The 19,714-nt window shown below is 41.6% G+C and overlaps 1 protein-coding gene across 7 annotated transcripts in view; it reads left to right on the top strand.

Moving 5' to 3' along the window:
- The window catches only part of Epb41l3 (erythrocyte membrane protein band 4.1 like 3), a 215,083-nt gene extending 197,871 nt beyond the window's left edge, over positions 1-17,212 (top strand). For 2 of the 7 annotated variants that reach the window (XM_048363497.1, XM_048363495.1), the window contains exons 13-21: positions 625-678; positions 4,803-4,994; positions 7,960-8,034; positions 11,297-11,668; positions 12,802-12,933; positions 13,675-13,773; positions 14,209-14,289; positions 14,540-14,656; positions 16,079-17,212. In XM_048363497.1, the coding sequence (XP_048219454.1) occupies positions 625-678; positions 4,803-4,994; positions 7,960-8,034; positions 11,297-11,668; positions 12,802-12,933; positions 13,675-13,773; positions 14,209-14,289; positions 14,540-14,656; positions 16,079-16,084 (1,128 nt within the window). In that variant the 3' untranslated portion in view covers positions 16,085-17,212. Of the gene's footprint in view, positions 1-624; positions 679-4,038; positions 4,075-4,802; positions 4,995-7,959; positions 8,035-10,610; positions 10,734-11,296; positions 11,669-12,801; positions 12,934-13,674; positions 13,774-14,208; positions 14,290-14,539; positions 14,657-16,078 lie in introns of all 7 variants that reach the window. The other 5 variants (XM_048363500.1, XM_048363498.1, XM_048363501.1 and 2 more) reach the window with 4 other exon arrangements.
- The last annotated feature ends 2,502 nt before the right edge of the window (positions 17,213-19,714 follow it).

Raw genomic sequence — 19,714 nt, 5'->3', positions numbered from 1 at the left:
TCACAGGATTATTTGGAAGCTGAGGTACATTTTTCTCCATGAAACATTTGCCTGTGAGTCACTGGCATGTGCTTTTGGTTATCAGTAGGTAATGCAGACAGCCTGGTAGTCATTGATCAATGCAAATTATCTAATGGCATAAATGAGGAGCTGAAAGTCCAGTGACTGTTACAGTAGCTTCTTACATCAATTTACATTTTCCTTTACCTTTCAAATGTGACCTATGACAAGAATAAATACTATGTGTAAACCTCGATTTTATTTCATTTAAGCCTTTTGAGGAGAGCTTTGTTGGGATGTCAGAGGAAAGGGTGGGAGGAGAAGGACAAATTGGATTTCCTGAGATGGAAAGGCTGAGCACAGGGCAGCCCTGGGCAGGGAGTCAGGCCCTGCAGCTCCTGCGGCAGTGTGTGCCTCGGGTCTTCCTTGGAGGGGCTCTGCTGGTACCCCTAGCGCTGGCTCTTCCTTTGCTTTGCTTGAACCTGCACTTCCATGGGAAGGTAGTATGGCCACAGACCCCAGAGAGGGCGCATGAACTCTGCCTGTGTGTGCCCTATTTGACCAGATGGGTTTATTTTCTATCCTTGCTTCCTTCTGGATCGTGATTACATCTGTGATCCACAGACTGACAGCGAGCGGACAGATACCGCAGCTGATGGGGAAACCACAGCCACGGAGGTGAGTGGAATTTTAAAAAATGCAAAAGCCCTCCTGGCCGGAAGTGACCTCAGGAAACTGCCTTTGCCGTGGGCTAACCCTGCCTGCAAGGATTCTATGTGTTGTCTTTTGGAGTTAATTCTAGCTTTCGGAGTAAGAACGAAATGTATCTTGACTGCCTTAGACCTCTCAGCTTCTGAGGCATTCATCCAGAATCACCTGGGGGTCCCCAGACTTGCTCCTTCCAAACTGCTGAGTATTTAGAGATCTCACTAGTTCTCATGGTGCTGACTGTGTTGTTCTTAGGACCACATTTTAAAAGAAAGGATTCTTTTCTCTCTGACGAGAGGCTGTCAGCTAGGATGAAGGGTCAGAGTTACTTAGCTTACTGGCTGGAGATAGAGATGTTTTGACATCCAAATGGTCAAAATGCTACTTGTTAAAATAATAATTCTATAACTGGCTTTTATAGCCTTGGGGTGTAGCATAGTTCACTCCTGAGAAATGAGTTCTCATTAAGGAAAATAAATTCATAAGTGACTATTACTAACTATTATAAAACTATTAGTTTTTTATGGAACAAAATGTAATCACGTTCCACAGGAGAGATACTATGTTCTCCTTCATTACTCTATTTCTCCTTCATTAATCCTTTAAGATACTATGTGTATGTGTTATGTCATTTTTAATATTTGCCCTATCAGCTGCTAGTTAAAATCTTTGTAAAAATATTTGTCTACAGTAATAAGATATTTCCCATAGTACTAGAAGAATTTCACTTTTAATATACAGAAGTTTATATTGTGATTTTCTTTTTAAAACCAATCATACTTATCTTTTTCTAGGAAGAACTAAAATATAAAATATATCAGTAAAAATGTATCAGCTCATCACTTCACTGAAAATGTCTTCAGGGGGAAAAAAATCCCTAATGACATTTTATTAAGTTTTTTTCCCCTTTGAATATGTCAGAGTTTAATTCACAGTTTAAAAACATGAGTTTTAGAAATAAAAGATAGCAGCGTAAAACTTATCCAGTCTCTTACTCAGACATGTGTTAATCTACTACAAGTTAACTATTTTTGTGGCAAATACATTTTAAAAATTATACTTGGACATGATAAATTAAACAGGACTCACACAGTGAGACCAAAGGAGGATTTATTTTTCTTTTTCTCTTTTGGCCAGTCCCGGGAATTGGACTCAGGTCTGAGCACTGTCCCTGGCTTCTTTTTGCTCAAGGCTAGCTCTCTACCACTTGAGCCACAGCACCACTTCTGGCTTTTTCTATATATGTGGTGCTGAGAAATCAAACCCAGGACTTCATGTATGCAAGGCAAGCACCCTACTGCTAGGCCATATTCCCAGCCCCAAAGGAGGATATTCTTAGGAGTGGATCACAAAGGCTCAATAGTTATATGCATGTGATCATATAAGATGATTCTTACTGAAATGAAGTCCAAGAAATGGAAACAAGAGGGTTTTTATTTTACTTTCTGTGGTTTTTTCCCTTTTGTCGCTGTACTTTATTTCTGTACTTTTTGTCTTATATATAAGTTTATCTGATTTGGGTAGGGGCAGGGGAGGCAAAGAAACAGTGGGACAAAGGGTGAACTAATTCAGCAATCATATTCACTATACACTATGTTGAAAATGAACTATACAACTTATGAGGGAAGGAGCTCTGGAGGGGAAAAAAACTGGGAGAAAATGAGGAAGGGGGTGACACTGTTCAAAAAGAAATGTACTCACTATTTGATTTATGTAACTGCAACCTCTCTGTACATTACCTTTTCCATAAACATTAAAATTTACCAAACAACTTTACACCTCAGGTTTGTGTCCTGTAGCCACAAGGTAAATACACTCATCAACAAATGTCATCAAAATCCTAATATATACCAGAAATGAAAAGTATTTCAATTATAATACTTTAGGTTTGTATAGAAATTTTATTATATAACATGGTTTACTCTATTGTTATTATATAGGTGATATACAGAGGGATTACGATGATGTGAGTCTGGTAATGAGTACATTTCCTTCCATACAGTGTCATGTGTTCCCTTACTCTCTCCCAGTTCCTCCCTCCTATCACCTCCCAGGAGTTTACATTCGTCCATGTCCACTGCTGCTCTTTTTCACCCTTTTTTCTCTCGAGTTCTGTGCCCTACCTTGCACCCTCCCATGAATACAAAGCTCACAAGTGAATACCTAACTAGACTGAGAAGCCTAAAATAATCAGTGGGGAGTTCTGAGCCACTATACACTTAAGAACTAGCATGCCACCAACACGGCGTTACTGTCCTGTGGTATTTTTGGCACGCTTGCCCTTCGTTCACAGTCCATTGTAGCCCAATGCCCTGTGGGATGTGTGGAGGAAGTGCCCTTAGCTCCACTGGCAGATAAAAAAAAACTGAGTCCTGGACTCACTGAATGAGCTCTGCAAGGGCACTTTCTTGAGTATGACTTTGTTCTCATCCGTAATTTCACTTTGGAACACAAATCCCAGGCCCTGGGTTAGAGAGCCATGATGGGAAACAGTCTTAGATGCCCTGCCCATCTCAACTCATCACAGATGCTCAGAGAGTTGTCCAAGAATTAGCCAGGTCCTTAAACTAGAAAAGCAAGGATAATGAAGTGGCCTTGAGATTTAAATATATATGTACATATATACACATATAGTATATATATATACGTATATAGTATATATAAATATATATGTACATATATATATTTGGATGTTTTTGTAAAACTCAAAAACTCTTCTGTTCTCATTTTAAAGAAATGGTAGTGCTAATGGCAGTTGATTTTTTTTAACTTTCCTCCTAAACCTCGTATCAGTCTTTCCTCCTAAATTTTCCTTTACATATATAGATTTAAGAAAATCAGTGTGTAGAAAAGGAGGGTAGTGATATAAAGCACTGCTTCATAAAATTCTAAGAACCTCAGCTCTCTAGTCCTCAAATTAGAAGTTGTAATAAGTAAACTCACAAGATTTATTGGGAGGATGCATACATTACAAGGAACTGTCATTGCTGTGTAATAATAACCACACATAGGAATTATAATTAGGCTCCCCATATTTCAGCGATCACTTAATGTTCAGTAAGAACAATCTACCAAGACCTCACCACCACCTTCCCAAACATGTGTATCTGCTTGTCCAATTGCCAGAGGCCCATGAAGCCAGGAAACATTAACTCCTCTGTTCTTATTCAGCATGAGAGAATGTTGGGGCTTTGTCCATAAGAAAGAATTGCCTTCGCATGAAAGACCACACCAGTATCCATACTAAGGAACTTTATATAAACCAGTTTTGCAGTCTTAGAGAATTCCATGGTAAGACTTTATTTCCCACTCTTTCCTGATGCTGACAAGTCGGACCAGGAGGAAGATGCAGAGCTCAAAGCACAGGTAGAAAAATGAAAATGAACCAAAACCCAGTATAAGCCATTGTTTGTCTATGGTGTTCAGGTCTCTTCGCATGCTCTGTAGCTCTTAGTGTGTCACTGGTGTGTTGCATAGGATGACGTGTTCCCTTGACTACTATGTCTCTTACTTTTTTTCCTTTTCTCCACTTTTTTCAGAATAGTCTGATTAAGCGAATAAAGGGTGAAAATGTGTATGTCAAACATAGTAATCTGATGTTAGAGGTTGGTATTGGTATATACCAGTGCATGCCCATGTGTGGGGTTCTTCCCTCAGCGGCACACCTCTGCCTCATACCACGATGCATGAACTTTGAGCTCACCTGCTATAAGAGGGGATGACTTCTCTGACTCCTAATTATCTCCTAGATATAAGGCCCTTTTCCTGGATGTGTATTTATTTTAATTCTTTCCAGTGACATGTAAATTAAGCTCCTGACAGTTTACCTTTTAATTTTTGTTGTTGTTGTTTTGTAATTTCAGATGCTTGTGTGAAACTAAATTTTCTTTTCTTTTTCTCTTCTCTCCGGAAATATCACATTTTCACCAGAGTGTTTGGGGCAATGTCATGATCCCTAATCAAAATTCAGTTTTCTTTTGACTACTAATGAAATGGATATTACTCATTTTTGTTTGTTTGGGCTTTTTTTTTTAAGAACTGAAAGGAAAATGTACAGAAGATTAACTGTTGGATTCTTTGCATTCTGCATACAGGAGCTAGATAAAACCCAAGATGAACTGATGAAGCATCAGACTAACATTAGTGAGCTGAAAAGAACCTTCTTAGAAACCTCAACAGACACTGCCATCACGAACGAGTGGGAGAAGAGGCTGTCTACCTCCCCCGTGCGACTGGCAGCCCGGCAGGAGGATGCGCCCATGATTGAACCACTTGTACCTGAAGAGGTCAGTATTCCATCTGGGGGAGGAATTGTCTTCTATTCACTTATACCACTTCTCTTGGAGCAGGGGAAATTGATTTGACCAGCTTCTGAGTAGAGAAGCTCGTCTCTCTCGGAAGTACTCCAAAGGAAAACCACCACCAAGTCAAATGAGCAGTGGACTGGAGAACACGAGTAATGGCTTTAGGTTGCTCTGAAAATGGCCAGGAAGCCATGGCGAGACTGTAGTGCAAATCAGCTGATTCAAATCATAAATCTAGATTTCATAGCTAGAAGAGGCAAAGATACTAAGTGAATTCACCCTTACTTTTCTGAATATACATTTTTATGCTTTGAGAAAGGCCCTGAAAATTTACTAGTTAGATACTGTTAGATACCATCATTCTGTCTGTCTGTTTGTCTGTCGGTCTGTCTCTCTCTCTCTCTTTCTCTCCCACCACTCCCTGCTTTATTTTTTGTTCCAGTACTGGAGATTGAACTTAGGGACTGGGCACTGTCCCTTGGTGTTTTCACTCAAAGGTGGTGCTCTGCCACTTGAACCACAACTCCACTTTCAGCTTTTTGATGGTTGGTTAGAGGGAAGAATCTCATGGACTTTTCTGCCCTGGCTGGCTTCAAAGCGTGTTCCTTCCATCTCAGTCTACTGAGTAGCTAGGAGTACAAGTTGGAGCCACTGGCACTGGCTCCCTTTCATTTTTGAAAACCACACCTTTCATACTTTGTGTCTATTAACATCCATCTTCTGAAGACCTCTTTATTGTGAACTTTTGTCCAGGGAGCTGAGACAGAATAGAAATGGAGAGAGACCTTTGTATACACAAGAGTCAAATTACATCCATTGTTGATCAATTTCTAAACCTCCTCTGAAAACTGTTTCTAAAATGTGGCCAACACATCTCTATCATAGCTTGTCCCAGGCCTCGCTGGCAAGATAGAGATACTTATCCATTAGGCTTACTTTGAAAAAGGCCCTTTTTTGCATGGTGAATGGAAAGCAATGTTACCAGAATATGCCTGGTACCATTGAATATCAATACTATTCAAATTACTTGAGTTTCAAGACATAAACATTTTATATCTAGTCTTAAGTATTATAGTTCTTACATTACTAAGAATATCACTTTGTGAATAACTATGCTATCATAAATTTGATTGTAACTAGGCAGATTCGCCTTACTCTGTTTTTGCTCTCTTTTATGGAAATAACATGCTGGCCCTAAAGATATCAGATTCTGGTAAATTACAAAACATACAAAATAAAAAATGCCACTAAGAAAGTGAGGGAATGGGTGTCATTGCACAAAATGAAATGTACTCTTTACCTGACTTATGTAACTGTAACCCCTGTACATCACTTTATAATAACAATTTTTAAAAGAGATTAGGAATAGAATAAAAAAGGCACCCAAAGAAAAACAAAAAGGGAAACCAAGTGTCTAGGCACACACTAATACTTACAATGTCAGGTGATAGCCACTTTGAATGAAATATTGCATTATAACTTAGAGAAGTTAATGAGTAAGGGCATTTAAAAGGTCAAAGCCATTAAATTTGCAATTTTTTAACTTCTGATTAAATCCTGCTTCTTAGAGGATAATACTAGATGAATCCCAAAACATTAAAATTTTAAACAGATAATACTGAACTTTCCTTAGATGTTGACACCTTTTCTATGTTTGTGCTAAAACACTGGAGAAGGGCTGGGGATATAGCCTAGTGGCAAGAGTGCCTGCCTCGGATACACGAGGCCCTAGGTTCGATTCCCCAGCACCACATATACAGAAAACGGCCAGAAGCGGCGCTGTGGCTCAAGTGGCAGAGTGCTAGCCTTGAGCGGGAAGAAGCCAGGGACAGTGCTCAGGCCCTGAGTCCAAGGCCCAGGACTGGCCAAAAAAAAAAACACTGGAGAAGACCAAGAAAAGAAACATGTCCCCTGCAGAAGACCTACACATTTGGTTGTTTAAACAACAGGCCCCACAACCAACACATACACACACACACACACACACACACACACACACACACACACACACAAAGGCAATGTTTCTTAGCTCTATGTATTAAGGAAAAATACGATTTGAGATTAACTTTTAAAAATTAGTCACTATTTTTCAAATGTTACACTAAAACTTACATATTTTTGTTTACTTGTGGTACAAAAAAAAAATAACAGTACACTCACTCCTAAAATCCTAGCTATTTGGCAGACTGAAATCTGAGGACCAAGGTTCAAAGCCAGCCCAAGCAGGAAAGTCTATGAAAGTCTTATTTCTAATTAACCAGCAAAAAGCCAAAAGTAGAAGTATGGCTCAAGTGGTAAAGCAGCAGGTTTGTGCAAGAAAGCACATAACCCTGAGTTGAAGCCCCAGTACTGGCAAATGAACAAACACACGCACAAGTCAATCCAAGTACAGCTGGTTTCTTCAAATTAAGGGTAATGCAGTAGTCTGGTGGGCATGTGTCTTGCGCACTCTGGGCAGCACAGAAATGGGATGCCACCACGTAGTTATCAGAGGTAGAGGTGGGAGTTGAATTCCTCACACACACGTTTTCATTTCTTCACAGTTTGTTTCATTAGTGCTCACTTTGACGGTATGTGATACACTTTAAATGCCATGAAACTCTGTATATAGCTCTTCTTGATTCTGTGATTATAGAAATATGTTGCATGGACCGCCCCCCCCCCCCCGCCAAGTTTCAGAAAATAATCTATTTCTCTTTGGAAATGGTCATTACATTCTGAAATGGTTTCATATCACATTTCAATTTAACAAAGAATAGTATATATCCTTGCAAAGAAAAAGAAATAAATAATTGAGTATATGTGTATATGCTCATATACTATATACATATATACACAAACATATATACACATATATATACATATATATGAAAGGACTCTTCCTAACTTGCCTTTTTGGAAACTGTCTACTTCCTCTTCTCCAACCCAACCCCTTCTATTCAAACAGACCAAAGAAGAAAGAGAGAGTTCTGAAAAAGTTATATTTTTGCAGCAAGGAAGTTCTCCATTTCTTGGGTCTCAGGTAAAAAAAAAAAGTATTTTTTCCAAAAAAGAATTGTTCTTCAAACTTCAGCATCTTATGAAAGTGTCATTAGTTCTTATTTTCCTCTTTTAAAAGTTTTCTTGTTTTAAACTAAGGTAGGTATGTTATTTTTCCATAGCTTCTGGGGAAAGAATTTTCTTAGAATGTTACTTATTGGTTCTGCATCTCTATGACTTTTACTCCTAGGTCATTCTGTCTATAAATTACCACTGAAGCTTTGTCATTGTTTGTCCTTATAGAAGTCTCACTGAAACTTTTCATTGCCTGTATTCACTCAGAATGGTGCTAACTTAGATTGTCTTGACTGATATTGAAATATCTGAACTTATGTTGGTTTTCCCACTAGCCGAGTGTGTTTAAGAAAATCCAGAAAGGAGACCCTGCAGAATCTGTGTCCACGTCTCATCAAATAATTTTCCAGAAAACTGTCCCATCGACCCTAGAGGTTATTTTTTTTTCAATTAATTTCATTTAACTCAACTGACATGTACATCTATCTGTATAAACATATTCCTCAGAACACACATCTTAATTCAAGTATTCAGGTTATAACCAGTACAAAAATAGGGAACATTCTATCTAGATTAAAATGTGAACCAAGGCACTTTCTGTTCCTGGGTTGCATTTCCTTTCCTCTATGATCTGGAGTTGAGTCACCTATTACCCATCACATCCTGTTAAGTTTGCCTGAATGCAAGGGTTTCTTAACTCTCCCCTGCCTTGTAACTAACACTAAAGAAAGTGAAAATGCAACTACTCAGACAGTGAACTTCTGTTATAATTAAAACTGGAACACTGTACAGACCACTAAGACTCATTTATAATCCAATAGTGTCCCACCAGTGGGAATATTATTACATGGATTGACTTCCCTATGCCAGGAAGTACAATTTATAGACATGAAAAATACATATAGTGTCAAGTTGTGAGAATACTGTACTATATTTAACATGTAAAACTATACTTGAGGTGTCCACACACCTAAATCTGAAAGACTTACAAAATGACGAAGTGAATGTTGCCTAATTTTGAAATGTAAAATCATTGCACCAAAGATCGGTATGTTTCTCTTAAAATGTACAATCAGACTATGTTCCTATTTAAAGAAATCTGAAATTGCAAGGCTGTGTTCCACATGAAAGGTTATAGTTACTCAACCCAGACGAAAAACGATTGCAGCCATAATTACTAGATCCAATCCCACTGCAAACCTGCATGTGGCTCTCACCCTCATTTTCTTAAAGGACTCTTAGTTTAGAAGTGAGATGTCATCAGAATATCTAATTTAGTTTTTATATTTCAAATATAGGGCACAGAGGATTGGGTTATTGTAGACAAAATACCCAATGAGGTAGTTGACGGTGATTCGAAAAAGATCGTGACTTACAAGGTGGTGACCTTGAGCAGTAGAACTGGTGACAGTGAGCTCCCTGCCGATGTGCTAAAATCTAGTGCGATTGAAATGCTTAGCTTTCATGACTTGGCCCGAGAAATGCAACTGAAAGACGAGAGCCAGCAGAAGATATACACGCTTGGAAAATCCTACGACACTGTCTCTGGAAGGATTGTTACTATGACTGGGAAAGGGAAAGATGGGGAGGGAGCAGTTCAGCCCTCCACCTTGGAAGCTTTGCAGAAAATGGAGAGAGGTGTATCAGAGTCAGTGAAGGTGGGCTCTGTCCTGGCAGAATACGAAGTATTGGAAGCCCTTTCCGATGAGAAATCCAAGAGAGGCCCAGAGGCCCAAAGTGCAAAGCGAAAATTGTCAGAATCCCTGGCACCCATCAAGGAAGCGGAGTCTCGGAGGCAGAGTCCTGAGGAGGATGAGCTTCAGAAGGGTCCAAAGCTGAGCGAGGACGCGTCCATTCCCCTCCACGCAGACAGCAAGCGATCCGGCAAGCCCGAGCAAGTACAAGACAGTGAAGTCTTGAAAGTGGGATTCTTCGGTCCCCGGAGGAAGAGCCTGTCAGAGTGGAGATACTCGCAGGAACCGGCCTTCACGGTTGCCACTGCCCATTACGTCACTGAGTCGTCGGCATCCCGAGTGGTGGTAACCCGTCAGACACCGCTGCAGATTTCAGCATGACATAGTTTGACACCCTGAACCCTTCTGTTTCTCCTGCTGCTTGGCTTTATGTTGAAAGCAGCCAACCCAGCTTTTTTGGTTGTTTTTATTTTTTTAATTTCCTAGTTAAATCAATACTGCAGTTCAAAGTCAGCATTAAAATACTTTCTTTTTTATTTCCAGCTGCCCTTCCCAAGATGTGATCATGTTGCTGTGGCTTGCAATGAAAGGGGGAAAAATTGATCTGCTTAAGTCAGCGCCACCCTAATCCTAATAACTCTCTCTGCTTTAGCAAACAAGAGCTCATGGTCACCCTCGTTTGCTATTTTATTTACCATCCTTTTCTGTTTTCCAACTCTGTATGGTGGATTCCTCATTCCTGCCCCGTTTCCTCTGCCTCGAGTTCTAACAAGCTTTGAATGTATATGTGTCTGTGCCTCTCTCTCTCTCTTTTTTGTGCTTGACTGTCTTTGTTTCTCTGTTCTCTCAGACTAAGCAGTCTTCTGGGGAAAAGCTCATGGATGGCTCTGAAATCTTCAGTCTCTTAGAGTCTGCTCGAAAACCAACAGAATTCATAGGAGGGGTTACGTCTACTTCCCAAAGCTGGGTCCAGGTGGCCTTTTGCTCCCTCCTCAGTGTTTATCCATGTGGCCATTTGCTTTGCTTCTTGTCTTTGTGGTGGGTGGGTGGGTGGGGACTTGGGTTTTACAACTAAGAAGCTTTGGGTTCACCATTTCCCAGATGTCCTCTGTGATTGTCCTTGTTTGCATGGCTGTTGCGTGTTATTCTATTTCAAGAACGCACTTCACCTATTCAAAAGGGAAGCATGTTGAGATATGTCCATAGCATTTGATAGTTAGAAGCATTGGGTCTCAACCATTGGGTCTGAGAAATCGGGCCTGCAAAGCCACTGTGCTGGCACTAATGCTCTGTTATTTTTCATGTGCATGTTTCACCGCTTTCCCTCTCTTCTGTGGATAATCTGGTGTGCCATCGCCGGGTCTCGTGTGTTGGGTGGCATGCATCAGAACAGGAGAAATGAAAGCCGCTTGATGTTTCTTATCAACATTTGTGTTTATAAGCACTTGATACTGGCTTTAGGCAGTGAATGGTATCTCTAGAGTTTTGACGTTTGTTTTAACCTTTGATTATGGACACCACAATCTTCCCACACAGAAAGTGGAAACTAAAATGGAGTCCAGTGAAGTGGAGACGGAAACAAGCACCCCACACCACCAGCCTCGCAGTGCTGAGAAGGTGGTGCAGGAAACGGTGTTGGTGGAGGAGAGACGCGAGATGAATGTCCACGCCAGCGGGGACGCTGGGGACGTGGGAGATGCCACGGCACATTCCACAACCACGGATGCTTCTGGGGTGAAAGAGAGAGAGGCTTCTGCCCTGACGCAAGGGGCCAAAGAGGAAGGAGGGGGGAGCGATAAGGCCGCCTCTGAACGGGAAGAGACAGCCACTGCTTCCCACAAGCAAGGGGAGGAGCCGGGCTCAGCAGTCCATGCTTCGGAAGCTTCAGAACAAAAGTCCCATTTTGAGGTAAGTGGTCGTTAATGTTCCTGTAAGCATGGAAAGGAATGTAGGGGTGCCCTGAACGCTAGGTCAATGTAACAGGGAAGCTGAGTCACGTTCTCTGCTGGCTGCAGGTGTGGTTGGTTTGGTATTTGTCTTATTCCCTTCTAGGGTAAGGTTCCCATGCTGGTTTTCTGCTCTGGGGTGACATGCATACAGATGTATTGCTTATAAATAATATAATGCTCCAGGAAGTGGTTTCTATTATTGAACCTTATAATTGGTAGTAAAGCTGAAGAATGCATGGCGAGCCAAGATAGTAGAAAATATGATAGATCAATTTAAAATCACATATTCAGAGGAACCAAAAACTAAGCCCACCCAAGTTCTAAGTGTCAGAACTTTATTCTTTATCACCTTGTACTGACATTCTCAAAGTGTGTGGGGGGGTAATGTTTTTGTATTTGTTCCTCTTTCTAGGTTACTAAATAAAAAGTTTATTTGTGGTTTTATTCTATTTTAAGATTAGTACATGTGCGATTGAGAAGGAGGAACCTATAAACAGTTTACTTCAAATTTCCTTTAAGATGTTCTGGTTACCTAGAACATTCCATATTTTAAATGCAGTGGAGCTTAGGTACAGTGGCTCACTTTGTAATCCCAGATACTTAGGAGGCTGAAAACTGGAGGATCATGGTTCAAGGCCAGGCCAGGTAAAAGGTCTGTGAAACCTCTATCTCAATCAATTAAAAGATAATCTGGGCATGGGTGGTATGTGCCTGTTAGCAAAGCAGAAAGAAAGCAGAAATAACAGGACTGAATCTCTTAGCCTAGCGAGAATATAACCAAGACCCTCTCTGAAAATTAACTAAAGCAAAATGAGCTGAAAGTGGCTCAGGCCGCAGAGCACCTGCCCAGCGAGCACGAGGTACTGAGCGCAAATCCCAAGACTGCAAAGAAAGAGCAATGCAGAGTCATTTGAGACTGCCATGCACTTACTGTATGCTTCATTCCTCAGCTTGCCATGCCATAGAATGTAGAAACTTTTCACACTAACCTCTATTTCTATCCAGTACTAAAATACCAACGATTAGAAAGAAAAACAAAACAGAACTGTTTTCGCCAGCTGTAATAACCCCCCACTTACTTCTCATTGGCAGTCTTCAACACTGAAGATGGAAACTATGAGCGCAGGCAGCATTTCACCAGGGGGAGGAAAGATGGACATTTCTACCAAGGAAGTGCCTGTGGTCCACACAGAAACAAAAACCATCACGTATGAATCATCCCAGGTATGGCCATCCATGAAGACCAGCATCCTGACACTTGACATCTTACTCCCTTTTGTGGCCTTGCATTCTGGCATAACCAGTGCTTTACTCTGGAGACTCATAGGACCCCACAGCCATGCCATCTCTAATTAAGAACAGTGCAGTAATTAGGATCTTATTGCCAGCCATGGAACAGCAAGTGATTTAACCAGAACTTCCAGTATTTCAAAACATAAGGAAAGGTCAAAAGACTAAGTTCTGTAGCCAAAGATAAAGAAAAACATTCATCTTTTGAATGGCCTTATTTTTAATGACCATGAACTCTGACTTGGCTTTGTTCTTTCTCTTGGGAGCAATTCCCATTGTGTGATTGGGCTGCAGTGATTAGGGGGGGAGAGTCCACTCTCCAGACGGTGGGGGATGGGTTCTAGAACTTCTCTGGGTACCAAAAATCTATGGATGCTCAACTTCCTCAGATGAAATGTGGCACTTGCAACCATTTCACATCCTCCTATGTACTTTAAGTCATCTCTAGATGACTTTCAGCACCTAAGACAATGTAAGTGCTGTGCAGATCACTGCTATCCTCTATCGTTTAAGGCACAAGGTCTATACATGTCCAAACTGGTTTTCGCTGATTATTTTGGTCCGTGGTTAGTTGAATCCCCAGATGTAAAACCTGTGTATTCAGAGGGCTGGCTCACGGATGCAAACTCGTGAAGAGGAAATATAAACACCTGCCTGTGGCCTTTGCTTGCTTAGGTCGATTCTGGGGCTGATCTGGAGCCGGGTGTGCTAATGAGTGCACAGACCATCACGTCTGAAACCACCAGTACCACCACCACCACACACATCACTAAAGTAAGTGGGGGAGTGGGAACACTTAGCGTTCTCCTTGACAGCTCGAGAGAAGCCTGCTCACAACCTCTGACAAACTGCAAGCGGATGGTTACCTGACTGCTGGGGAAACTCCCCAGCTTCTGTAGTTACTTTGCATTGGCCTCATGTGCTACTTTTTGGGTGGGAATAGTCATTCTGCTACTCTGTGCTTAATTGCTCACTCTGGTATTGGGCATGGAGCAGTCCTGCTAGAAATACTGGCCACCAAACCCGAAGAGCTCCACTCTGTCCTCCATTCAGAATTAAGAATTAAACACGTTACATAACTGCCATGGAATCCTGTGTCAATTTTAGATGGGACTGAAAACTGTCACCATTTTCTGCCCTGACCCCTGTGGAGCGATGATTGCACTTGCTAGTGAATAAATTCCTGCTACTTCCCTTTGTTTCCTTCAGACTGTGAAAGGAGGTATTTCAGAGACACGAATTGAGAAACGAATCGTCATCACAGGAGATGCGGACATTGACCATGACCAGGTAGGATGTGTGAGTTGACAAACCCAAAGGCCTTACACTTCCCAATGCTATTCTTCTGGTGCAGCTTGTATTCTAAAAAAAAATTCTGAGTTAATTTTCTAATATATGATTTTTAATTCCTCTCGTAATCATCGTACCTCATTTGTAAATTGTGGATATGGATTTTAGCTCATAAGCGTACACCTTGCTACGGCTCACGCATGTCCCACCTCCTCTTTGTTTTTGCCCTTCTGTGATTTCCTGGGGATAGGCGCTGGCTCAGGCAATTAAAGAGGCCAAAGAGCAGCACCCTGACATGTCAGTGACCAAGGTAGTGGTCCATAAAGAGACAGAAATCACACCAGAAGATGGAGAGGATGGACTGGAGGTAAGAGGTGATGCTGATCTGTTGGCTAGGCCCAAGCTGGCATGTGGCATGGGTCACTTCCTCCCATCTCTCACGGACTCCTCCCCTCCCTCTTCCTCTCACTGGCATCGGTAGAACTGGTTACTGAGTGGATGGAGAATTGGCTTGTGGGTACCTAGTTGAGGGTTTGGAAGTTCCCTACTTGTGGCTGTTTTGCATCTATTGCCAGTTAGAGGAAAAGGGAAAAGCAAGAGTCTTTGTTTGCATGGGCTCCTCGCGCTTCTCTTTTAATCCAGGCTTTTTTCATTATCCAAACTTAAAATGTCAAATTTGATTTCACCTGCCATGTGGCCTAATCAGAACTAAAGCAGTTTTGTTCTGAGCTGTGCAATTTGTGTGTTCTTATAACGTAGGGGACTTAAATACACTGCTTTCTCCCTTTGATAACACCATCCTTTGGCAGCTTACTCAACAGAGTTTGGTAACAGCTTGTTTGTGCTTTGGTTTGGAGGAAAGCACTTGCTTTCTATTCTGGATGGCTTATATTTCTTGTATTCCTTGGAATGACTTTCTATTTATGTACTAATATGCCCCAGAAGGAGGCACAAGGTAGCTTTGGTGGTCTGTGTTCCTCCAGAAAGTGCATGCCTTGCGGGTGGCTGTGTGGCCAGCGTGGTGAGCCGACCGTGTTGTCTGAGTGTGCACAGGCCTGCCATGCGTGTAACCTGCGCTGCAAGCTCTCATGGGGCCCTGAGCAGCCTGAGAGCGCTTGGAATGCCGAGCACAACAGCAGCGCTGCCATCTGCGCATGTGTTTGCAGGGCGGAACACTGGAGAGACTTCAGAAAGAAGTGCTCTAAAGGGTTTCTGAAACGTTTGGATTGATGAGCCATACCCCTTAGAAAAGCATTGCTAAAATGATGTATGATTTTTAAGTTTATAATAGATTTTGAAGGCGAAATACAGACTTTCTTCAGTGGGCTTTGGCCACTTGGGTGACGTTGTAATTATGTAAAAGAAAGTCTGTCATACAGAGCTTGGCACCTGTGGCCCACGCCTGTAATCCTAGCTACCCAGGAGGCTGAGATCGGAGGATCATAGTTCAAAGCCAGCCTGGGCAGGAAATTCTATGAGATTCTGATTTCCAGTTCAGCAGCAAAAAGCCAAAAGTGAAGCTGTGGCTCCAATGATAGAGCATTCACCCTAAGAAAAAAAAATTTTTTAAACAAAAACATTCAAAGGGCATCTCGGCCCAGAATTCAAGTCCTCCAGTACCAGCACAAAAATCAGTCAATAAATAAAAAGTCTTATCATGGATGCCGATTTAGTAAGGAGTATGACAGTATCTTGTCAAAAAATCTCCAAGATACTTCTTTTGTGACCTTGATCTGAGCAAAGTTCTCAAGATTCCAAATGCATAACTAATGAAATCTCTTTTCTACAGGAATAACTTAGCTTGCACATGAATCCAGTCATGCAAACCATTAGGAAAACCAGAGCCTTTATGGACTTCCCTCTTCTAACCCAACTGACTTGTATCTGTCCGTGGAAAATTCCGATCCAGAAGAATTGACCTTGATCATTAATAAAGACACTGACAGAGAGATCTTCCCATAATAAAGCAATCCGAATCAACATCACTAAACTGATACTGCATGAAGCAACGGTAAAATTACAAAAGAGCAGCATTTTTAATTTCCACAAAATGTCTCCGTTTTCAACTCTTACCTGCACGTTCATAACCAACAATATAAACCGTGATCTCATGTAACACATAAACAACTCACGCCTTTCATAGTTTATCATTATTAAAGTATCCACACACAAAAATGGCAAGTTCTTAGGCGAAAAATCTTTGGTTTACAGATTAAATGAAGATTACCCTAAAATGCTAGATGCTGTCTAGGTCTGGTGTCTCAAGTTTATCCCAGATTAGATGTGCCAATACCAAGTTTATTCAGTAAATGACTTGAATCTTGTACTTGTTTCACCTGGTTTTATTATTCTCACTCATATGCAGTAATGACTTTCTGACCTTCTGGAAATATTTAATGCTTACAATCTTGCTTTGTGTATCTCATTTAATTTGTTATGAGGTGGTACTGATTTTTAGCACATTCATGTGATTTCTTCCTTGTCGTTTGCTTTGGTCCACCTTCAATTCAGAAAGCTTCCTGGAGTTTCCTAACAAGCCCTCAACATGTAAATCATCACTTGTTTTGGGGAAAAAAAACCTGTGTTTTGTTAGTTTACAATATTATAGAATTTCACTCCAGAAAATCCTGTTGGGCTTCTATTGCTTTGTGCTCTCGTTGTTTCTTTTTCCTTGTATTTTTTTCATTCATTTTCTTCTTTTGACTTGAAGAAAATGTTTTAGTTCCAAATCTGGTCCATATTTACAATCTAGTTCAGAGCCAAGCCTTAAACTGTACAGAATTTCCACTGTAATTAAAACTATTTGTGTTTAGTTATAAATAGCCTTTGAAAAGATCTATTCTCCATTCCCTGTCAGCCACATCACAGTCCATGGTGAATGATGTTACTGCGTAGCAAAATAAAAATGGCAAATGCATTGAAAGCTCGCATTTTTCATGTTGAATAATTTCAGTAGTTTGTCTTTAACTTAAAGTTAATATTTGCCTGGTGTCAAAGGCCTCAGTCCATCTGCCTTGAAGCAATGTCCTTTCTGTGCTGGCTGATAAAGAACAGCATATAGCTGAACGCTGGTAGCTCACGCCTGTCATCCTAGCTACTCAAGAGGCTGAGATCGGAGGATCGTGGCTCAAAGCGGCAGGAAAGTCCCAAGACTCTTATCTCCAATTAACCATCAACAAGCCAGAAGTAGAGCTATAACTCAAGTGGTCGAGCACTAGCCTTGAGCAAAATTGCTCAAGGACAGTGCCCCCGGGGTCCTGAGTCCAAGCCCCAGGATAGGCACAACAAAAAATTAAAAAGAAGAAGAAGAAGAAGTGTAGCATATACAGCATATGGTGTCTGAACCACTAGAAAAATTAGAGATGGTAGCAAAATACATTTATAATCCGGTTGCATACAATGGCTTCTAACAAAAGACAATGCAGAATTTTATTTTCCAATTTCCACTTTTATTAGACAAGGGATTGTGCTTCTGGTGCTTTCCGTCTTCCAAGTAGTTGCCTATCCTTCTGATACCAACTCTACAGATGGACAAGTGAGATGGTGTGGGGACAAGGCCCAGGCAGCCTGCTGTCATAGCTCTGCCTCTCCTGCCACTGCCTTCTCAGAGCAAGGTGGAAGCAAGGCTGAGATACTTGGCTGCTCCCCGTCACAGCACTGCCGGCCCTGCTGGCACTGCTCACATGTTGTGCTTTTCCTGACTTTCAGACTTTAAAAAAATAGTTTAGGAAACTATTATAAAGTGTTCCTTAGGTAAAATGTCTGTAATTTTACTCAGAAGGAGCATCAGCTTGCCCTTAAGTATTGTTGGTTATATATACTTCTTGTGCTGGTACTAGGGCTTGAACTTAGGGTCTGGGTGCTGTCTCTTAGCTTTCTCCTTCAAGGCTGGTTCTCTGCCACCTGAGCCACGGCTCCATTGCCAACTGTTTGCTGGCTCATTGGAGATGTGTCTCACAGACTTCCCTGCCCCGGCTGGCTTCAAATCCTGATCCTCAGATCTTAGTCTCCTGAGTAGCTGTGATTATAGGAGTAAGCCTCTAGCGCCCCACTATTTTATTATATTGATCGATTTAAATTACTCCATATATGAAGGGGAGTCCCAAGATCTGCTTCGGCTCTGTGTATCTGGCTGTGTTCATGTTAGTTGTTCAAACAAAATCTAATGTGTTCATGTTCTCTATCCTTAGCAATAAGTACATTTTTATTTTTATAAAGCTATATGCTCCTGAATGATTTCTATATTTTCAGCTTCCTTTCCTTCTCTATGGTGTGCCTCAGAATTCTTCCTGCCTCTACCCACAGCTCAACAGGTGTACCCCAAGCCACTCAATGACAGTCAATACCCAAAGGTGCCTCCTTTCTAATACCAAAATCTGTTTTGTTATTGTTGGATGATACGTTAGTACAAAACTAGCAGCTGAAGACAAACCACATTTTCTCTCATGGTTCCTGTGAGTCTGGATTCTTGTTTTGTTTTGTTTTGTTTTTGCCAGTCCTGGGCCTTGGACTCAGGGACTGAGCACCATCCCTGGCTTCTTCCCGCTCAAGGCTAGCACTCTGCCACCTGAGCCACAGCGCCCCTTCTGGCCATTTTCCATATATGTGGTGCTGGGGAATCGAACCAAGAGCTTCATGTGTAGGAGGCAAGCACTCTTGCCACTAGGCCATATTCCCAGCCCCGAGTCTGGATTCTTGACATGGTTTTGCCAAGGTCCTTGGTAAAAGGCAGTCATCAGGGCATCGGCTGGGTCTCATCTGGAGGCTCAGCTGGAGAAGGCCGCCCAGCCAAGTCCCTCGGGAGAAGAATGCCCTTGCGGACTCCCCAGGTGGTTGGCACAGTTCATTTCCTTGTGGCTATGGGCCTCCTCACGTCCTGCTGCTTCAAAACTAGCAAGGAAGGGGAACTCTAGCTGTGTTTTCTGGCAAGACAGTGTGTCATATAACCTGGCATAATCAAGGACATGGATTCCCATTGCCGTTGACAGATTCTGTTGGTTATATTCAGGTCATGGCCCTTGCCTTCAGCCTCAAAAAATATGAAGTTTAGATTTCCTGACCAGTCAACATTCTCTAATATTTTTAAGGCTGTATCTCACTAATGTGAAAAACTGGCTTATGTTTGCTAGACACTTAATCCCAGAATGCTTTGTTTAGGTATTGAAACCTGCAGTATGAGAAAGACCTAAACATTGCACTTTGGACATACTGGAGAATTTCACCTCAGATAGCTATTTGCCTCACAGAATAGAAAAGCATCCTCCATGGTGTGCTCTGCAACGTAGGTCCAGGATCGTAAGAAAATGCATAGTTCTTTTGAATAGGCAGGTATATAACTGCAGCCATGCACGACGCTGACTGCCACAGCCAGAGAAATGAGGGCCGTGTCAACGAGGCCGTTTCCTGTTCCCTTCTTGCATGCACT

This window comes from Perognathus longimembris, chromosome 15, assembly GCF_023159225.1.
Source record: "Perognathus longimembris pacificus isolate PPM17 chromosome 15, ASM2315922v1, whole genome shotgun sequence".
In the NCBI taxonomy this organism is placed as follows: domain Eukaryota; kingdom Metazoa; phylum Chordata; class Mammalia; order Rodentia; family Heteromyidae; genus Perognathus; species Perognathus longimembris.
Note: the sequence above shows the minus strand (reverse complement) of the source record. Positions and strands in the feature narration are given on the sequence as shown.